Source organism: Oncorhynchus gorbuscha, linkage group LG17 (genome assembly GCF_021184085.1).
Source record: "Oncorhynchus gorbuscha isolate QuinsamMale2020 ecotype Even-year linkage group LG17, OgorEven_v1.0, whole genome shotgun sequence".
Lineage (NCBI taxonomy): Eukaryota > Metazoa > Chordata > Actinopteri > Salmoniformes > Salmonidae > Oncorhynchus > Oncorhynchus gorbuscha.
Genome location: NC_060189.1, coordinates 35,872,842 through 35,894,149, shown reverse-complemented (window position 1 = coordinate 35,894,149; position 21,308 = coordinate 35,872,842). Strand labels below are relative to the sequence as shown.

Genomic DNA, 21,308 nt, shown 5'->3' with positions numbered 1-21,308 from the left:
TAACAAAATGTGGAAAAGGGAAGGGGTCTGAATACTTTCTGAATGCACTGTAGTGCACTACTTTTGACGAGGGCCCATAAGGTTGTCGTAGTGCACTATATAGGAAATGGGGTGCCATTTGGGACGCATATAGTGGCTCACATGTTAATAGGAGTATTAATGACATTAAGATTCTCTCAGTGGATCATTCCTCTCTAGGCCATTCGTTAGTGGTTGCCACCACATACACAGAGGGAAAGATAGAAGGGCTAAGATTAAACCCAATACACTGACACGCCCTCTGGCCACCGCACTGCACTGTACATTAACACCTCCAGGGTGCTAATATTCAGAGCTGTTACTTACCATTGTCCTGCAGAACTGCTGTGTTCAGGTAGCCTGCCTGCCTACTGTCATAGAAATAGAATTAAGGGACAAAGCCTCCCGCAGACCACGGCAATTTGATTGGACCACCCATGGGTGCACTCGATATGCTCAATACGTTTTAAGTCTAGCGCTTGCCCTTGCTATTGTATCTTGCTGGGAACAAGGTTAACCCAGTCTCAAAGCTGCCAGATCCAGGATCGATGTGCAATCTCAGCAAGGAGAGGATAAGCTAAATAGATAGTGTTTTTCATTTACTCAGTTGAATCAGGTTGGAAATTCAATCAAGTCCCTCGGTAGAGTGCTTTAAATTACTTTTTGATTAACAATTCACATGGATATTGAGTTCCGTCAGCTCATTGGTATTAGGCTAATATAATCACGTTTGTTGACCATGTGGAGTGCAGTCACAAGCTAAGGACTGCATGTTGCACATGCAAATAGCTATAGAGTCATCTATAAATAAATTAATAAAATATTTAGAAAGCAGTTTAATCTAGTTTTCCAGTATGATTTTGGTGAGAAATATTGGACTCGACCTAGCTGAGGATATTTCATATCCCTCTATGCAGGCCATCCCTACATGGCTCATGCTTGGCATACCGTAGTACTGCTCTCATTTCTCAGTGAGCCTCTTAAGGAAAAAGAGAGTTTGCACTGCTGTGTCCTCTCGTTAATAGATTACCGTTAACAGGGATAAAGGTAATACAGATGGAGGTTCTTCATTCGATCACCCTGTTGCAGGAGAACTTTCCTGCATTGCAGAAAATGTCAAACTTGTAATGTATTTGAAGTTTAAAAAGGCTTCGGAAGTTTTCAATTTCCACTTTGAAATTTCAGGCTTGATTTTCCCTTACGAAAATGTATCAACCCCTACAAAAATGTCAATGAATTATAATCCACTTAATTGAAATGTCCTGTTGCTACAGGATTATTTTCCTGCTGTAGCAAACTAGCTCAAATTAAGATCCTACATCTGTAGCAACTAGCACGCTTTAAGAGGTTACAGTGAGTCCACACGTGGCATTGCTATGTCAGGGAGCAGTCTGCGGAGCACATGTTCACCACTGTACTCAACAGGATGCATTATGGCTGTTAAAAACATGAAAGACCACTCGCTGTAATGAAACAGGTTTACCACCACTAAGATGGAGAACAGGTGTTGGCTGTTGGAAAGTTGCTGATGTCCTGTTGTGTGTGTTTATGTTATATCTGGCAGGTCTGAAGCTACTAGCCACAGCTAGTCGAGACCGTCTGATTCATGTGCTGGATGCAGAGCAGGAGTACAGCCTGCTGCAGACGCTGGACGAACACTCCTCCTCCATCACCGCCGTCCGATTCGCTGGTGAGACGCGCAGACGACCTTTGACCCTTTACAACATCCCGCCAACCCGCCCCCCTTTACCTCAAACTCTCAAGTCTCCATCCCTTAACTGTTATATTAGTTAATGTAACTTAGACTTTTGGCATGTCATGGAAGTGTCAAGTGTGGCGCTAGCTCGCTGTTTGAAGTTAACACGGCTGCTATTGTCATAATAACAGTGCTTCTTCTCTTTCAGCCAATGACGGCAAAGTGAGGATGATCAGCTGTGGCGCTGACAAGAGCATCTACTTCCGCACAGCGCAGAAGGTAAAGGCCGTTATACACACACACACACACACACACACACACACACACACACACACACACACACACACACACACACACACACACACACACACACACACACACACACACACACACACACACACACACACGCTGCTCCAGAACAGCGGTTGCTGCGGCTAAACTAAGTTTGGAGGACTGATGCTCTTGTAGCACGTCTTGGCAATATTTCATGATCTTCTTCTCTCAGCATATTTCGGCAATGGACCACATTTTTAATCTTGGCTCAGCCAACCCCTACTGTATATTGAGATATTTTATTTGAAAATCCTTGTTGCTTACAGCTAATTAATTACACTCTAAGTGGCCTATTTAATAATGACACTTTTTCTCAAAGGCTTTCTATGTCATCCTATCTGTTATATACCCAAAGTCCCCTGCCAACTTGCTGCAAATATATGCTCTCCCCCTCCCGTGTTCCTCGCCCATTGCTTATGAGGGTCACAGTGACATTTTCACAAGGCTGCTCTACAAAAATAGTCAAATTCCTGACCGAGGGGGCTCAGAGGGCCCTCAAAACTAGGCTACTATAAAGCAATCAGCATGCTTCAGTTGAAAAACGAGAAAACAGTGGCAATAGTACCATTTTTCCATTTTGAGACGCTGTAGCCAGTATACACATCCTCAAAATAGTCAGAATTAAGATAACTCAAGATAACTCAAGAAATCTGTCATTCATTATGACTTTTTTGCCGAATAGATATTTGTCGCGCAATTTAAAATTTAACTAAGATGTTTGGTGCAGTATTTTTCTATGAAAAAGTATACCCACTGTTGACCAATCACTGACGAAGGGGCGTAGACTTCGGCTCGGAACTTCGGCTTGCCTCCAGAAAATGTTTTGTGTACCTGAACAGCTGAAAAAAACCTCACTGGAGTCCAAAACGAACAAAAACATCACAAAATGTTGTCATAATATACAGAGTTTGCACTGGGATGCATACAGTGTTTGCTCCACTAAAAGTTTTGCGATTATGCTGCGGGACTTAGAGGTAATTTATGGTTTAGTACGGTACCCTGCGTGACCACTTCATTGCTCCAGACCAGCGCAAGTGGGAGTTGATTATGCTTTTGTGTCCTACTGTGTCTTTAACTGACAGTGAATGGGCGACTTAACCTAAATAGAAACTGATAATTGTGCACGACTTCACTATTACTTGCTAAAACTGTTGTTACACTAAGGTTTTTATTATTTGATTTTGTAGGATGATTTTGACCTATCTGGTCACGTTGTACAGCGCCTGAGTGGTGCAATGGAATAAGACACTGCATAGCAGGGCAAGCTGTGTTGCTCCAGATGCTGGTTCAATACCCATGCTGGCCTCGACTGGGAGACCCATGAGATGACTGTAGGTTTTTGGTTTCTCTCCCTCTAAAACCAGAAAAAAATAATTCTAAATAACAAACTAGCTTTATTTACAAATGAGTTACAATGTCTCACCCCATGTTCAAGAATGGCCTTTTTCTCGCTCATTTTACGTTATTTGAAGAAAAATAAATAAAAAAGAAAAAAGAAACGTCCTCACTGTCAACTGTGTTTATTTTCAGCAAACTTAACATCTGTAAATATTTGTTTGAACATAATAAGATTCAACAACTGAGACATAAACTGAACAAGTTCCACAGACATGTGACTAACAGAAATGGAGTAATGTGTCCCTGAACAAACGGGGGGTCAAAATCAAAAGTAACAGTAACAGTGTGGCCACCAGCTGCTTTAAGTACTGCAGTGCATCTCCTGCTCATGAACTGCACCAGATTTGCCAGTTCTTGCTTTGAGATGTCAGCCCACTCTTCCACCAAGGCACCTGCAAGTTCCCGGACATTTCTGGGGAGAATGGCCCTAGCCCTCACCCTCCGATCCAACAGGTCCCAGACGTGCTCAATGGGATTGAGATCCGGGCTCTTCGCTGGCCATGGCAGAACACTGAAATTCCTGTCTTGCAGGGAATCACGCACAGAACAAGCAGTATGGCTGGTGGCATTGTCATGCTGGAGGGTCATATCAGGATGAGCCTGCAGGAAGGGTACAACATGAGGGAGGAGGATCTCTTCCCTGTAACACAGTGTTGAGATTGCCTGCAATGACAACAAGCTCAGTCCGATGATGCCTTGATATACCGCCCCAGACCATGACGGACCCTCCACCTCCAAATCGATCCCGCTCCAGAGTACAGGCCTCGGTGTAACGCTCATTCCTTTGACGATAAATGCGAATCCCACCATCACCGCTGGTGACACAAAACCGCGACTCGTCAGTGAAGATCACTTTTTGCCAGTCCTGTCTGGTCCAGCAACGGTGAGTTTGTGCCCATAGGCGACGTCGTTGTCGGTGATGTCCGGTGAGGACCTGCCTTACAACAGGCCTACAAGCCCTCAGTCCAGCCTCTCTCAGCCTATTGCGGACAGTCTGAGCACTGATGAAGGGATTGTGCGTTCCTGGTGTAACTCGGGGTCTGCCGCTGTGAGGACGATCAGCTGCCCGTCCCATCTCCCTGTACCACTGTCTTAGGCGTCTCACCGTACGTACATTGCTATTTATTGCCCTGGCCACATCTGCAGTCCTCATGCCTCCTTGCAGCATGCCTAAGGCACATTCACGCAGATGAGCAGGGACCCTGGGCATCTTTCTATTTGTGATTTTCAGAGTCAATAGAAAGGCCTCTTTAGTGTCCTAACTGTGACCTTAATTGCCTACCGTCTGTAAGCTGTTAGTGTCTTAACGACCGTTCCACAGGTGCATGTTCATTAATTGTTTATGGTTCATTGAACAAGCATGGGAAACAGTGTTAACCCTTTACAATGAAGATCTGTGGAGTTATTTGGATTTTTACGAATTATCTTTGAAAGACAGGGTCCTGAAAAAGTTATATTTATTTTTTTGCTGAGTTTATATTGGTCATGGCTCCCTAGTGGTGCACAATAGGATTGCCTTGCAGCTCTCCAGCTGTATCCACTGAAAGCACGCGATGTTCGAGGGCCGAGGGCACAGAAGATGGACCTAGGCCATTGGGGAGGGGGGCTGGACCACCACCCCGCCACACTGGATTAGCACAGAGCAACACTTTAAGGGGAATTGCACTAGTAATGGTGCTGACTAGGGAAACGTTCCCGTTGATCTTAGTGCCAGTCTGCACGTTCAAACTAAAGCAATGTACAGTGCCTTGCGAAAGTATTCGGCTCCCTTGAACTTTGCAACCTTTTGCCACATTTCAGGCTTCAAACATAAAGATATAAAACTGTATTTTTTGGTGAAGAATCAACAACAAGTGGGACACAATCATGAAGTGGAGTAACATTTATTGGATATTTCAAACTTTTTTAACAAATCAAAAACTGAAAAATTGGGCGTGCAAAATTATTCAGCCCCCTAAGTTAATACATTGTAGCGCCACCTTTTGCTGCGATTACAGCTGTAAGTCGCTTGGGGTATGTCTCTATCAATTAGAGTGTATAAATGTTATGCTCTAACCTCTCTGGACACTAGCTTCCCACCTGGCCAAAAGCCAGGGAAAATGCAGAGTGCCATATTCAAATAAATTACTATAAAAATCTAACTTTCATTAAATCATACATGCAGGATAGCAAATTAAAGCTACACTTGTTGTGAATCCAGCTAACATGTCAGATTTCAAAAGGGCTTTTCGGCGAAAGCAAACGATGCTATTATCTGAGGATAGGGGGCGGCAGGGTAGCCTAGTGGTTAGAGAGTTGGACTAGTAACCGGAAGGTTGCAAGTTCAAACCCCCGAGCTGACAAGGTACAAATCTGTTGTTCTGCCCCTGAACAGGCAGTTAACCCACTGTTCCTAGGCCGTCATTGAAAATAAGAATTTGTTCTTAACTGACTTGCCTAGTTAAATAAAGGTAAAATAAAAAAATAGCACCTCCGTAAATAAAGAGAGAAACGCATATTTCAACCCTGCAGGCGTGACACAAAACGCAGAAATAAAAATATTATTCATACCTTACCTTTGACGAGCTTCTATTGTTGGCACTCCAATATGTCCCATAAACATCACAAATGGTCCTTTTGTTCATTTAATTTCTTTCGATATATATCCAAAATGTCCATTTTATTTTGCACGTGACTACAAAATATCTCAAAAGTTACCTGTAAACTTTGCCAAAACATTTCAAACTACTGTTGTGATACAACTTTAGGTATTTTTTTAACGTAAATAATCTATAAAATTGAAGACGGGATGATCTGTGTTCAATACAGGAGGAAAACAAACTGTAGCTAGCTTTCTGGTCACGTGCCTCTATCTAACAGTACACTACAAGTGACCCTCGTTCTGAAAAGGGCTACTTCTTCATTACACAAAGGAAAAACCTCAACCAATTTCTAAAGACTGGTGACATCCAGTGGAAGCGGTAGGAACTGCAAGAAGGTCCCTTAGAAATTTGGATTCCCAATGAAAACTCATTGAAAAGAGAGTGACCTCAACAAACAAACAAATCTGAATGGTTTGTCCTCGGGGTTTCGCCTGCTAAATAAGTTATGTTATACTCACAGACATGATTCAAACAGTTTTAGAAACTTCAGAGTGTTTTCTATCCAAATCTACTAATAATATGCATATCTTATTTTCTGGGAATGAGTAGCAGGCAGTTGAATTTGGGCATGCATTTCATCCGGACGTGAAAATACAAAATTCACCCAACTTATTGTGGGAAGCTTGTGTAAGGCTAACTGACCCAAGTTAAACAATTTAAAGGCAATGCTACCAAATACTAATTGAGTGTATGTAAACTTCTGACCCACTGGGAATGTGAAGAAATAAATAAAAGCTGAAATAAATAATTTTCCTTACTATTATTCTGACATTTCACATTCTTAAAATAAAGTGGTGATCCTAACTGACCTAAGACAGGGAATTGTTACTGGGATTAAATATCAGGAATTGTGAACAACTGAGTTTAAATGTATTTGGCTAAGGTGTATGGAAACCTCCGACTTCATCTGTATGTCTGCCAAAACTCTCATTACTCACTGGAGCATTTACAGTAGTGTTAATGGTCTAGCATGGCAGTGAGTGACTGACCTGTTTTAACCTCTGGTTATATTAACATCTTGTTTTGTTCACAGTCAGATGAAGGAACAGTGTTTACCCGCACCCACCACATCGTACGCAAGACGACGCTGTATGACATGGATATCGACCCCACCAGGAAGTACGCCGCTATTGGTTGTCAAGACCGCAGCGTTAGGTGGGGGCCTAGTCTACCTGTCCTTGCTTGTCTGTCTCTGTTTCTCTCAATGACTTTATATTGTTAGGTTCTAATTCTCAGAGCAAAACACTCAACGGACATTATGAAAGCTTAACCAAGTGTATTTCTTCCCTGAGGGTCGATTCAGCATTCAGACAAAACATGTTTCCACCACAAGTATATATATACTCCAATTTAGGCACTCCTTCTCTCTGATCCTTACATCTTTTATGGTTTGACAGGAAGACAAAGTATTAGGGTAATAAACTGTCATTTCTCCCTTAAGGGGATCTGACCTGACCTCAACCTCTCATTTGCCTAATCCACAGACGTCCACCCGTATCCCCTATAGCAATCCTGTGACTTCCTCCCGTCCACCCAACATCCACCCATCTGGATCCTACAGATAACCATTCACTTCTGATGTAAAAACCAGTCTCTTTCACCACTCAGATACTATACTGCTAAGTATAACAATGTTCCAAGTTTAACCCAGAATCTAACAGTATGAATGTGTTTCTGTGCACGTGTGTTTGTATGTCAGTGTTAGTGTGTGTGTGCGTGCGTGCATCCATGTGTATGCATGTGTGCGTGTATATATTAGTGTCTGTGCACGTGTGTGTCTTCGTGAGTACGTGTGACCTCTCTCCCTCAGTAATCTGCCAGACTGTGCAGTCATCCCTCCCTAGCAGATGGATTATCCCTTAACTCAGGTGTTGTCGACACAGGACGGATGAGATTGAGGGCCTTGCCCCCGGCTCGTTCTGTCTTTAGCTATCTGCAGCTACAGACATGCTGTTGTCCATGTGCCTGACCTGAGTTTATCCTATTCGTGCCTCTTGTCTGCCTGCCCACACAAGTGTTTCCATCTTTCACTCACATACTCCACCTTGTGTCAACAACAGTAACAACATGCGATGAAAGTCAACCATAAAATCAACCATAATGGAGAAAATTCTAACAATCACCTTCAAATTATGTTAACAACCACCCTCGGGTTATAGTGTACAGCTTCATTTATCAGTTGGTGTAAATTGGAGGAATGTGGGAGAGTAGTACAACAGTCCAAAAAGGTCTTTCCCTCAGCTGCAGATACTTTAAGTCAACTGTAAACACACCTCATGCTGCTATGAAAACTAGGACATCTCACTGCACTTTAATGATAAATGTAGGTTGTAGAGTTAAAGGGCTTTTGTTTAACAGGCTCTGGTTTGTTCCTTATGTAACTAAGCAGCGGTGCTTAAAAGTGAGAACCAATGGTTGACTGGCTGCCCTCAGCCCACACTCTGCCAACTCCTCCCAAGGTTGGCTGAGCCCTGGCTGGGCCTTGTGGGTAGTTGTCTGCCAGCTGGTGGCTGCTGGTCTTTCCTTCCTGCACTTTGTGGAAATATACCAGTTAGGCTGTTAGTGACCCCATGTGGTCAGCTGGGGAGAGACATGTGGCACAGAGTTCACTGACTCATGAACAGAACACAGTCACGTGTTTCCTTGAACTCCCTGGGTCAGATGACTCAGTCCCTTGATCTGAAAGTTGTGGGGTCATAACCTTAACTGCTGAGGCAGGATGTAAATGGGTAGAAGTGTCTTACTTTTGGGCTATCGACTTATCGTCCTCCGTTGTCCTTGTGTGGAGACGCACTGACAGTGGATAAAACTGAGGATTGATTAACCCACTGGTGCTTCAACAGCAGAAACTGTCTTTGTGATTTACTCCTGAAGTACTGAGCTGCTGGTGTGTTTTCACGTTGAGATCGAAACAGACACACCTGCACTTCTGTGTGTGGAGGTGTAAAGCCTCTAGACCTGTCATTTTGTCTAACTCTTAGTTCCCCGCCCACAGAATCTTCAACATCAGTAACGGCAAACAGAAGAAACTGTACAAGGGCTCCCAAGGAGAGGATGGCACTGTTATCAAGGTTTGCATGTTTTCATGTAATGTGGTGTCACTGTGAAGACTCATTTGACAACACAGATTGATGGTTTATAATAATGTGCGCTATACAAGTGGTGTTTAAATCCTTCTTCTCCTCTCCCAAGGTTCAGACCGACCCCTCAGGACTGTATGTGGCCACCAGCTGCTCAGACAAGAACATCAGCATCTTTGACTTCTACTCTGGAGAGTGTGTGGCCACCATGTTCGGACACTCTGGTAAAAAAATAGCCCATTTAGTTAGAAAAAAAGACAGCAAAATGTCTGAATGACGGTTGGGCCTCCCGGGTGGTGCAGTGGTTAAGGGTGCTGTACTGCAGCGCCAGCTGTGCCATCAGAGTCCCTGGGTTCGCGCCCAGGCTCTGTCGTAACCGGCCGCGACCGGGAGGGCGACGCACAATTGGCCTAGCGTCGTCTGGGTTAGGGAGGGCTTGGTCGGTAGGGATGTCCTTGTCTCATCGCGCACCAGTGACTCCTGTGGCAGGCCGGGCGCAGTGAGCGCTAACCAAGGTTGCCAGGTGCACGGTGTACCCTCCGACACATTGGTGCGGCTGGCTTCCGGGTTGGATGCGCGCTGTGTTAAGAAGCAGTACGGCTTGTTGGGTTGTGTATCGGAGGACGCATGACTTTCAACCTTCGTCTCTCCCGAGCCCGTACGGGAGTTGTAGCGATGAGACAAGGTAGTAGCTACTACAACAACTGGATACCATGAAATTGGGGAGAAAAAATGGGTAAAATTTTAAAAAAACAAAAAAAGACACAAAAAAAATGGCTGAATGACAATCTGTAGTGTGATCAGAAGGAGAAACCAGCTGGAACTCCTCTTCCTCTCTCACTCGCAAATTTGTTTACATCCCTGTTAGTGAGCATTTCTCCTTTACCAAGATAATCCATCCACCTGACAGGTGTGGCATATCAAGAAGCTGATTAAACAACATGATTAAACAACAGCTGCACTTTGTGCTGAGGACAATAAAAGACCACTCTAAAATGTGCAGTTTTGTCACACAACCCAATGCCACAGATGTCTCAAGTTTTGAGGGAGTGTACAATTGGCATGCTGACTATAGGAATGTTCACCAGAGCTGTTGCCAGAGGATTGAATGTTCATTTCTCTACCATATGCCACCTCCAAAGTTATTTTGGAGAATTTGGTAGTATGTCCAACCAACTTCACAACCATAACCACGCCAGCTCAGGATCTCCACATCCGGCTTCTTCACCTGCGGGATCATCTGAGACCAGCTACCTTGACAGCAGATGAAACTGTGGAGTATTTATGTCTGTAATAAAACCCTTTTGTGGGGGGAAACGTATTAGGATTGGCTGGACCTGGCTCCCCAGTGCGTGGGCCTGGCTCCCAGTCATGTGAAATCCATAGATTAGGGCCTAATTCATTTATTTCAAATGACTGATTTCCTTATATCATTAAAATCGTTGAAATTGTTGAATGTTGCGTTTATATTTTTATTCAGTATAGTTCTGATCTAGGATCAGTTTAGCCTTTTAGATTATAAAAGACCAGGGAGACTTTATCCTAGATTAGCAAACCTAGTCTGAGACACTTGTTTCATACTGTGAATTCCACAGATCATTTATCTGTCAAAATGTCCTAATTGTCTTCCCATGCCTTATATAAACTTGTCCATTCCCTTTGTGATTATTCTGAAGAAGGCCTTTGAAGGCCGATAAAGTCGGTCCTTTAAACTTGTCTAATAAAACGACACATTTTTAACGGTGAGCGAGCGCTGCGGCTTTTCCTGTCAACGATGTCTACACATTTTTAGGTTGCACCTCTACTGACGTTGGTTGGACACCTTCTACTTCTTTCCATAACTGAAAGTGCCCAGATGATTTAATCCTTGTCATTTGTTTTTCACAGAGGTTGTGACTGGAATGAAGTTCACCAATGACTGCAAGCACATGATAACTGTGTCTGGTGACAGCTGTATCTTTGTGTGGCGTCTGGCCCCGGAGCTCACCATCAGTATGAGACAGCGTCTGTCAGACCTCAAACAGACTGGCAAGCCAGTTCAGAAGACACCACCTCACAAACCTTGCAATCTCAGGTAGCTACCCTTTTGGAACACAACATTGTAGAACAAGTACCTTGGTTTACATTTCTTATTTTCTGTTTTGTTATTCTTCTTAGCTCCAAAGTGAGGCAAAGGGCCTCCTTGGAGTACCTAGTTAATTGGATAACATGTTTTGTGCTAGCTAATACCTTTAGAAAGCAAACATGGTGTTTACATAACGTGAACACTGGATGAGAGACACATTCTGAAGACAATTGGAGTGTCAAGCAACTGTTAATCCTGTGTCCTGTATTATTTGTAAGACAGGCTTGTCGCTATGAACGTTGCTAGTGAATGACCAGTGTTCCTTTCGTAGCATGTTGCATTATCAGAGACATTTGACTATTGTCTCCTAGTAGTATGATTTGCTCTGTTCCCTGTCCTGTGCAGCACCAGGAGAGAGGTGCACAGAACCCCTCCCATAGTCACCATGTCCTCTGACAGCGACAAAGAGGTGGATGACGAGGAGGGGATAGAGGAGGAGGAGGATGAGGAAGAGATGATCTCTCCTTACATGGTGTCAGGCTGCAGTGCAGAGGAGGAGACAGGTTGGTATCTCAGAAATACATTTATGCACAAACAATACACTGAGTATACAAAACATTATTGAATTTGTTTTAATTTAACCTTTATTTAACTTGGCAAGTCAATTAAGAACAAAGTTCTGACAAACTGACCAGGTGAATCCAGTTGAAAACTATGATCCATTATTGATGTCACTTGTTAAATCCACTTCAATCAATGTAGATGGAGGGGAGGAGACAGGTTAAAGGAGGATTTTTAAGCCTTGACACAATTGAGACATGGATTGTGCATGTGTGCCATTCAGAGGGTGAATGGACAAAATGTTTAAGTGCCTTTGAACGGGGCATGGTAGTAGGTGCCAGGCGCACGGGTTTGTGTCAAGATCTGCAACGCTGCTGGATTTTTCACGCTCAACAGTTGCCCGTGTGTATCAAGAATGGTCCACCACCCAAAGGACATCCAGCCAACTTGACACAATTGTGGGAAGCATTGGTGTCAACATGAGCCAGTGTCTATGCCCCAACGAATTGAGGCTGTTTTGAGAGCAAAGGGCGGTGTGGTGCAACTCAATATATACTGAGTGGTATACAGAGTGTATATCTACAGTATTAAGAATGTGTTTTTTCGTGGCAATGTTGATGGCAGCACACGTCCTGAAATATCGGTTGGTTTTGTGTTTGTTTTCCAGACACCTCAGACGAAAAGCACAACTCTCTTAACTCTCACGGCAGAGAACTGAAAAGGGTTAGTATTTCTCGTAACTGTCAGTGAATATTTTCCCATTAACACAGTCAGTGAATATTCCCCTTATAAACTGTTAACTGAACCCTTGTCCCTCCCTCCCTCCCTCCCTCCCTCCCTCCCTCCCTCCCTCCCTCCCTCCCTCCCTCCCTCCCTCCCTCCCTCCCTCCCTCCCTCCCTCCCCCCGTCCGTCCGTCCCTCCCTCCCTCCCTCCCTCCCTCCCTCCCTCCCTATAGGAGAGCTCTTTTAGCAGGCGTTCCTCCCAGGGAAATCATCACTGTGAGGAAAGGGGTCCCCGTCCGCGGCGCCGCTGGTCCAGAGGCATGGTCAGCATGGAGCTGATGGTCAAGTCCATGTTGGACCTCAGACAGCTGGATTCCTTCGCCATGCCCCCCTCCTCCCCCAACAAGACCAAGACCCAGCCAGATGCTTTCAGAGACCCATTCAGGGAGGATGAACTGGGCAGCACCATCAGCCTGCAACCCCTTACTGCATGGGTGAGTGGATCACAGAGAGAGGGAAATATCCAACCACTCGTGGAAGTGAAGTGGACTTCAAAAAGGCTTCTTTGTCTTCGTCCCAAATAGTACCCTAATCCCTGCACTACTTTTGACCAGGGCCCATAGGAACACTTATAGGTAGAATAAAGTATACTTTATTGTTAAAACCATCAGAACTCATACTAATATGTCTCTGTTTGCTACTTGCAGGGGGATGAGTCTGAGCAGAGGTCCCAGCAGCGACCCCACTACATCATGTTCTCTCCACAGACCCCAGAGACAAGCTCAGTGCTCTACCCCGAGGGCTGTGAGGACAGGGTCAGCTTAGCTGGCAGGTAAACTCTCGCCATTAGTGTATCTCATTTTCTCCTCACTGAATATGGCCAAGAAATTACTGCATAGTTTGGGCCTTTAGTTTTCACTGACCAAGTGCCTCTGACCTCCTGGGGTTGTATTCATAAAGCATTCCAAATTACACTGAACAAAAATATGAACGCAATATGTAAAGAGTTGGTCCCATGTTTCATGAGCTGAAATAAAGATCACAGAAATGTTTAATATGCACAAAATGTGTTTTACATCCCTGTTAGCGAACATTTCTCCTTTGCCAAGATATTCCAACCATCTGACAGGTGTGGCATATCAAGAAGCTGATTAAACAGCATGATCGTTACACAGGTGCACCTTGTGCTGGGGACAATTAAAGACCACACTAAAATGTGCAGTTTTGTCACACAACCCAATGCCACAGATGTCTCAAGTTTTGAGGGAGTGTGCAATTGACATGCTGACTGCAGGAATGTCCACCAGAGCTGTTGCCAGAGAATTGAATGTTAATTTCTCTACAATAAGCCGCCTCCAACGTCATTTTAGAGAATTTTGCAGTACGTCAACCGGCCTCATAAACGCAGACCACGTGTAACCACGCCAGCCCAGGACCTCCACTTCTGTCTTCTTCACCTGCAGGATCAGCTACCTGGATAGCAGATGAAACTGAGGAGTATTTCTGTCTGTATTAAAGCCCTTTTGTGGGGGGAAACGTATAAGGATTGGCTGAGCCTGGCTCCCGGTCACGTGAAATCCATAGATTAGGGCCTAATTCATTTATTTCAAATGACTGATTTCCTTATATGAACTGTAACTCGGTAAAATTGTTGAAATTGTTGAATGTTGTGTTTATATTTTTGCACAGTATAGTTCTAATCTAGGGTCAGTTTTGCCTTTTAGATTATAAAAGACCAGGGAGACTTTATCCTAGATTAGCAAACCTAATCTGAGATACTTTATGAATACCAGCTCCCTACATATCAGATACCGTAGTCTATGTATACAGTATACATACCACCTAGTCCCAACCCATATATCCACAATCTGTGTTCTCTATAGTGAGTACCTAGTGAAAGAGCTACTGCCCGGGCCTGAGACCAGCAGGAGTGTGAAGGGGTGCCAGAACCACAGCCAGTGGAGCCAGGGCCACCATGACAAACACAGCCCAGACAGCGCCTGCTCTGTGGACTACTCCAGCAGCAGACGGTCCAGCCCAGACAGCCAGCAGCAGCCTCCTGGAGAGAGTGAGACACACGCACACAGAGGCATAGGATCGTAATGTGACCTAAAATATTCCCGCAGCAACCGTTTTTGATGTTTAGTCCATAATGTTGCTTGATCGGTTTGTTAGGCTATTAGCTGGCCGAAAGTAGACTTTGTGAAAAGTGCAATACTGTAATATAACCGTGTTAGTGTGGGTTTTCAGTGAATTCATGTAAATCACAAAGCTCACCTGCATCTCCTGGATAAGTACAGCAAACAATTATTTTTCACCAATCACAATTCAAACAGTTTTTACAACTCTGGATATCTGTGTGTTTTCTGTGTCGTATGACTACAGTTCTAACAGGAAAAATAAAGTTCTTCAAATCTATTTTCTCTGTGTCAGACTCTGAGCCCACGAAGCCTCTCAGTGTGGATGGGAACTCCTCTGAATTGGACATGGAGGAACTGGAGGAGGAAGAGGAGGGGGGCGTAGGGAGGGGAGAGGCCATGGGGACAACAGTAGTACCTAAGACCCCTGACCAGGAGGCCTTCCTCAAACAGCACTTTGGCAACCTGGCTGAGCTTAAAAACCCAGGTAAAAAAAAGCATCTATGTCTCTCCTTGACTGGTATAAGAAATTTGGTGGAAACTCCCTCTAGCCCATGCCTCCGCCGATTCAGTGCTTTTAGATTTGTGGGAGGTAGTGAACGAGTGCACACTTCAGGAGAAAATAGATATTATTGGGATGCACCCAGAGAGATTCAAGAAAGGCTCCCTTTCAACTGGCACATGGAATATTCAATTCAAACTTTATTGTCCACACAAATGAATTGTGCAGCCAGGTGTACATTAGACACAATAGTATACACATATAGAGACACACACAAGTTAATAGTAAAAATATTTCAGATGTATTCATTGTATTTCTTCTCTTTGATGGTCAGTGAGCCCGACCAGAGTTGTCACCCCGGACAGTGTCAGCATCTCCTCCAAGTTCCTGTCCCAATGCTCTCCTGGAAGGTATGCCATATTTACACTACAGGGCCAAAGGTACATGGACATCTGCTCATCGAACTTCTCATTCCGAAATCATCGGCATTAATATGGAGTTGGTCCCCCCTTTCCTGGTATAACAGCCTCCATGATTCTGGGAAGGCTTTCCACTAGATGTTGGAACGTTGCTGTGGGGACTTGCTTCCATTCAGCCACGAGCATTAGTGAGGTCGGGCACTGATGTTGGGTGATTAAGCCTGGCTCTCAGTCAGTGTTGGAATTCATCCCAAAGGTGTTCGATGGGGTTGAGGTCAGGGCTCTGTGCAGGCCAGTCAAGTTCTTCCACACTGATCTCAACAAACCATTTCTGTATAGACCTCGCTTTGTGCACAGGGGTGTATTGTCATGCTGAATCAGGAAAGGGCCTTCCCCAAACTGTTGCACAGAATCGTCTAGAATGTCATTGTATGCTGTAGCTGGAACTAAGGGGCCTAGCCCAAAACATGAACAACAGCCCCAGACCATTATACCTCCTCCACCAAACTTTACAGTTGGCACTATGCATTGCGGTAGGTAGCGTTCTCCTGGCATCCTCCAAACTCCCGACAAACAGTTCTTGTGCTTCCAGAGGCAGTTTGGAACTCTGTAGTGAGTGTTGCAACTGAGGACAGACGATTTGTATGCGCTTCAGCACTCGGCGGTCCTGTTCTTGAGCATGTGTGGCCTACCACTTCGCGGCTGAGCTGTTGTTGCTCCGAGACGTTTCCACTTCACAAAAACAGCACTTACAGTTGACTGGGGCAGCTCTAGCAGGGCAGAAATTTGACGAACTGACTTGTTGGGAAGGTGGCATCCTACGACGGTGTCACGTTGAAAGTCACTGAGCTCTTCAGTATGGGCCATTCTACTACCAATGTTTGTAAATAAAGATTACATGGCTGTGTGCTCTATTTTAATTTTGGCCATTTAGTGTATCAGTTAGTTAACCAAAGAACATTCTGTTAACCCACACTCATCTATCACAAAAGTGAGCTATCCTTTTAAATGACTGAGTATGTTGACAAACAGTCCTATCTGAACGGATCACTGTTTTTCCTTTCTAGCAGGACAGCCTTTCCATTCCCCTCGAAGAGCGGTGTTGAGGGGAAGGTAGCCAGCAGTGTGGTGAGGCCCCTGGTCTCTGAGGTGAGGCCCCTCATGGAGCACAACCAGGGCCAGAGCTACAACCAGGGTCAGAGCCAGAGCCAAGACCACAGCCAGGGCCAGAGCCACAGCCAGGGCCAGAGCCACAGCCAGGACCAGAGCCACAGCCAGGACCAGAGTCAAGGCCACAACCAGGACCAGAGCCACAACCAGGACCAGAGCCAAGGCCACAACCAGGACCAGAGCCACAACCAGGACCAGAGCCAAGGCCACAACCAGGACCAGAGCCACAACCAGGACCAGCGCCAAGGCCACAACCAGGACCAGAGCCACAACCAGGGCCAGAGCCACAACCAGAGCCACAACCAGGGCCAGAGCCACAACCAGGGCCAGAGCCACAACCAGAGCCAAGGCCACAACCAGGACCAGAGCCACAACCAGGACCAGAGCCACAACCAGGACCAGCGCCAAGGCCACAACCAGGACCAGAGCCACAACCAGGGCCAGAGCCACAACCAGGGCCAGAGCCACAACCAGAGCCAAGGCCACAACCAGGACCAGAGCCACAACCAGGGCCAGAGCCACAGCCAGGGCCAGAGCCACAGCCAGGGCCAGAGCTATAGCCAGGGACAGAGCTATAGCCAGGGCCAGAGCCACAGCCAGGGCCAGAGCCAGAGCTATAGCCAGGGCCAGAGCCACAGCAGGAGGATGGGCTCAGAAGAATCTCAGAAGGGCACTACCGCGAGACTAGAAGTAGTGGACACTATGGAGAAGGGTCTGAATCTCCGGGCCTCTCCTCTGAGGAAGAAGCTTTTTAACTCTGCAGTGGACTCCCGTAGGATAGTCAGCCCTGTGGCCAAGGCTGCAGCATCACACCTCACCTCTACAGGCATGAGGAAGTCGCAGTCAGTCCAGAACTTGCACACTGGGGGTGAGACACTATGCATGTGATTGTGATCATGTTTTGCAGGAAAATGTTATGATTTAAAAAGGTCCTCATTTTATATTCTACGCTTGGTGTAAAAGGTCAAGCTCTTCCTTGAATGTCTAATAAGAGACAGAAATGTTGTTAACACTGACCTGGCCTGCATAGGTTAATCATTTACCTTCTCTGTCTGTAGAAATGCCTCTGAGCCTGTCTCGGCCCTCCAAGGAGGTAGCCCCTCAGCCCCATCACTCCCAGTCTCATCAATCCCAGGCCAACGAGCGTCCAGTGACCCTCCCCACAACCCCCCGCCGCACCCTGCCCAGCGTGCCCTCCCTCTGCAGCCCCACCTCCCCACAACCCCGGGACATCACCAGTAGCAGTCACGGCAATGCCCCCACGCCCAGGAGCATCAAATCCCGCTGCTCCTACATGAGCCCCACCACCAGCTCCATGGCCAAGATGTCCCGCTCCATGTCCATGGGAGACAGCCTAAACGTGGCCGAGGAAGAGTCTGAGTCTACAGAGTCACGCAGGGGGTCCAGCTCTGACACGTCAAACGCTCCCACCAAGAGCCAGAGCAGCTCCTCCCAGAGCTCCCAGAGTCTTAGTACTAAACCGTCTACCCCCGTGGCCGTTGTCTCTTCCACCTTATCCTCCTCCTCCCCTCTGGCGTTGGGTTTAGCCATGCCCCATGCTGCAGTTATCCCCACCCTCATCACTAGCTCTCCAAGCAACTCCAACCCCAGCCCAACCACCAAGAGTCTGCAGGCTAAGCTGATGTGCAGCACCCGGCCCCAGCTCAACCTGGACATCTCCAAGCCCCTCCCAGACAAGCCCTCCCTGGCGGCCTTCACTCCCAACACTACCTCCAAGACCGCCGCCTCCTCCAAGACTGTCAAAGGGGACAACGACCTCTTTTCCAGATCTCCAGTCAGCTTGTTACCTCACCAGGGCCAGACTCATCCAGTGCTCACCAACAAAGTCCAGCTAGTCACTGCACTGTCCCTCTCCCCAGCTGCTCCTGTGGAGACTAGCCCAGCTCGGAGTCCTGAGGCAGAGCAGCGGTTTCTCACCACGGAGCTGCGTCCTGAGGCCCCCGTGGTAGACAACAGGCTAGAACAGCCAAAGATGGAGGAGAGCCAGGGCCTGACCCAGGAGAAGAGTCCCGCGATGGAGGTGTCTCTACAGGGCAGTCCCGTATACCTGCTGTCATCTGGAGGTCCCGGCCAGGACCGTGCAGGTTTGCTCCAGCGATCTCCCTCCTTCATCCTGTCATCTCTGCGTCTGGGCATGCCCCTGGCCAACACCAAGCACTTTTTTACTACTGGTGCCGTGTGGCCTACCGTCTCAGTCTCCACCCCCATATACTCTGCACCTTCACCCTGTCCTCCGTCACTTAATCATTTCCTCCTGACGGGTGAGGCATGGCTCTCTTTCTCATGTCCCTCTTTCTTTTTCTCTCCATCTCTCTCACTTCCCCATTTCCATGAAGAGTGTTCCCTCTGTGGACCCTCTGTGATCCCTCTGTGGTCCTCCTGTCTGTCTGTCCTTTCCTTCCTTGTGTAGTAGCTAGAACATAGCCTTGTATTGACATACTAGCTATGAGTTGTCCAATGAAATAACCCTGCTATTGTCCGTCTTGCTGTTCTGTTTCTGACTTGACTAGTTTCTTGTGGTCTAGCCTGACACGTGATGAGACTTGCAGTATGATAGTTTAAGCGGCGTCAGCCTGACCATGTATAACTCGCTTTTTATTAGACGGTTCTCTCAGTATGGAGTCGTGCAGGGTGGTGGCCAGCGATCTACAGAACACCTTTAGGAAGGCCTCCCAGCTCTACAGAATGGTGAGTCACTCACTCCCCCAATAAGTATCCTGTTCACTAAAAATATTTGTTTACATTGGCTACTATTTTATTGGCCACTACCTGTCTGTTTTATGTTAAGTTTACATTCATTTTTTTAAACATTTCCATACACTTCTTTTTTGTGGTAATGTTGGTCATGTCTGTGTCTTGCAGGTGAACAGTGTGCCTGTAGACTCCAGGCAGGAGCACCATGAGATGGCCCAGGTCCTGTCTGAGGCCTTTGAGGTGGTGAGGGCCGAGCTGAGCTCCCTGCCCCAGAGCTCACCCCCATCCCCCTCTGGAGGACCTGCAGCAGGAGGCTCCCTGTGTACAGTGGGCTGCCGGCCCGTAGGACCAGTAGAACCAGGGACGGGGAGATTAGCCTCAGGGGAGGAGAGGACTCTGGCTCTGCTGGAGCAGTACTCTGAGCTCCTCCTTCAAGCCGTGGAGAAAAGGTTGGACAACAAGCAGCTCTCCTAAATACTCCTATTCTTTCACACCCTTCCTTGAAGACTGAAGCAACCAACCCTCTTGCAAATGTAGGATCGTAAGCCATTGTGCAAGGATATCTGCAGACTACAGTACTTCTTTTTATTTAATTTCTTTCTCGACACGTTTTTAAAATGAACAGATTAAAATATTCCTGAAGGATGCCTGTACATATTTTTTAGAAGTTATTTTTTCTTTTTAAGCACTTCTTTCTCTCTGATGCACCCTGTGGTTGGGTGGTCCCCTCTATCCCTGTCAGATCTCTGTAGGCCTAGGAGGTGTTGGGAGGGTTGTACTCAGCACAATGGCCCACAGACACTGATACTGTAGGAAGACTCCTCAGGATGATCAATGCCTCAGCATTCATTCCCAGTGTGGCTGACCTGCACTACAGACCGTCATTCATCACCCTTCCTCCCTCTAATATTTTGTGTGCTACCTACAGTACCTACCAGACACCTGCACTCTCACAACCACTGGTTTTGTTTAGCCCTGTTGCCAAATATTGTGCCCTGCTACTTTGTTTTAATGAAGTTGTTGTTATGGTAATGCCGGATGCCCTAGAGTTGCTGCGTTGGAGCCAGTGGCGTAGCGTAGTTTTGCGGGCCCCTCTTGCAAGGTGTCCCCACAGAAAGAAATATTTGCAGTTTTATAGCTTATCTCATGCTATTTGACACATATTGCCATGAGGCTGAGAGAAAATGTTGATGTTTTAGAGCTCAGGCATTCTTGAAAGACGGGACAATCTCAACTTTTTTCCCACAAATATTTGTCTTAAAATCTATATTTTGATAGACCAAAGTACCAGCTATCACACCATGTAAAGGAAGAAGCAACTTCCAAACGTATTTTTGTTTTGTTTTATAGTACTCCCGAGTGGCACAGCGGTCTAAGGCACTGCATCTCAGTGATAGAGGCGTCACTACAGACCCTGGTTCGATCCCAGGCTGTATCACAACTGGCCGTGATTGGGAGTCCCATAGGGCGGCGCACAATTGGTCCAGCGTCGTCCGGGTTAGGGTTTGGCCGGGGTAGGCCGTCATTGTAAATAAGAATTTGTTCTTAACTGACTTGCCTAGTTAAATAAAGGTTAAATTAATTAATTAAATACAAATATTTAGCACTACTAAATGCTCCAGGACAAATTTATTTAGCATTGTGACATGTTTTTCTAGATTTAGAACATAAAACATTTAGAAAGCAAACATCTTTTAGGTCTAGCAAATCAAATGCTTCAAATGTTTAAGCAAATGTTACAGAGCAGTGATGACAATATTTGTTCTGAATATTTACACAAAAAACGATGTTACGGTGTCACGCCTTGGTCTTAGTATTTTGTGTTTTCTTTAATTATTTGATCAGGCC

At 46.0% G+C, this 21,308-nt stretch overlaps 1 protein-coding gene across 1 annotated transcript in view; it reads left to right on the top strand.

The window, feature by feature from the left end:
* Positions 1-20,913, top strand: part of mapkbp1 (mitogen-activated protein kinase binding protein 1) — a 74,882-nt gene extending 53,969 nt beyond the window's left edge. Inside the window, exons 13-29 of the mRNA XM_046308151.1 lie at positions 1,583-1,708; positions 1,923-1,993; positions 7,121-7,242; positions 9,083-9,158; positions 9,280-9,391; positions 11,055-11,241; positions 11,638-11,795; positions 12,461-12,516; positions 12,750-13,010; positions 13,224-13,348; positions 14,400-14,584; positions 14,950-15,141; positions 15,491-15,566; positions 16,643-17,613; positions 17,804-19,027; positions 19,369-19,454; positions 19,629-20,913. Coding sequence (XP_046164107.1) covers positions 1,583-1,708; positions 1,923-1,993; positions 7,121-7,242; positions 9,083-9,158; positions 9,280-9,391; positions 11,055-11,241; positions 11,638-11,795; positions 12,461-12,516; positions 12,750-13,010; positions 13,224-13,348; positions 14,400-14,584; positions 14,950-15,141; positions 15,491-15,566; positions 16,643-17,613; positions 17,804-19,027; positions 19,369-19,454; positions 19,629-19,934 — 4,334 coding nt within the window. The 3' untranslated portion in view covers positions 19,935-20,913. The remainder of the gene's footprint in view (positions 1-1,582; positions 1,709-1,922; positions 1,994-7,120; positions 7,243-9,082; positions 9,159-9,279; positions 9,392-11,054; positions 11,242-11,637; positions 11,796-12,460; positions 12,517-12,749; positions 13,011-13,223; positions 13,349-14,399; positions 14,585-14,949; positions 15,142-15,490; positions 15,567-16,642; positions 17,614-17,803; positions 19,028-19,368; positions 19,455-19,628) is intronic.
* The last annotated feature ends 395 nt before the right edge of the window (positions 20,914-21,308 follow it).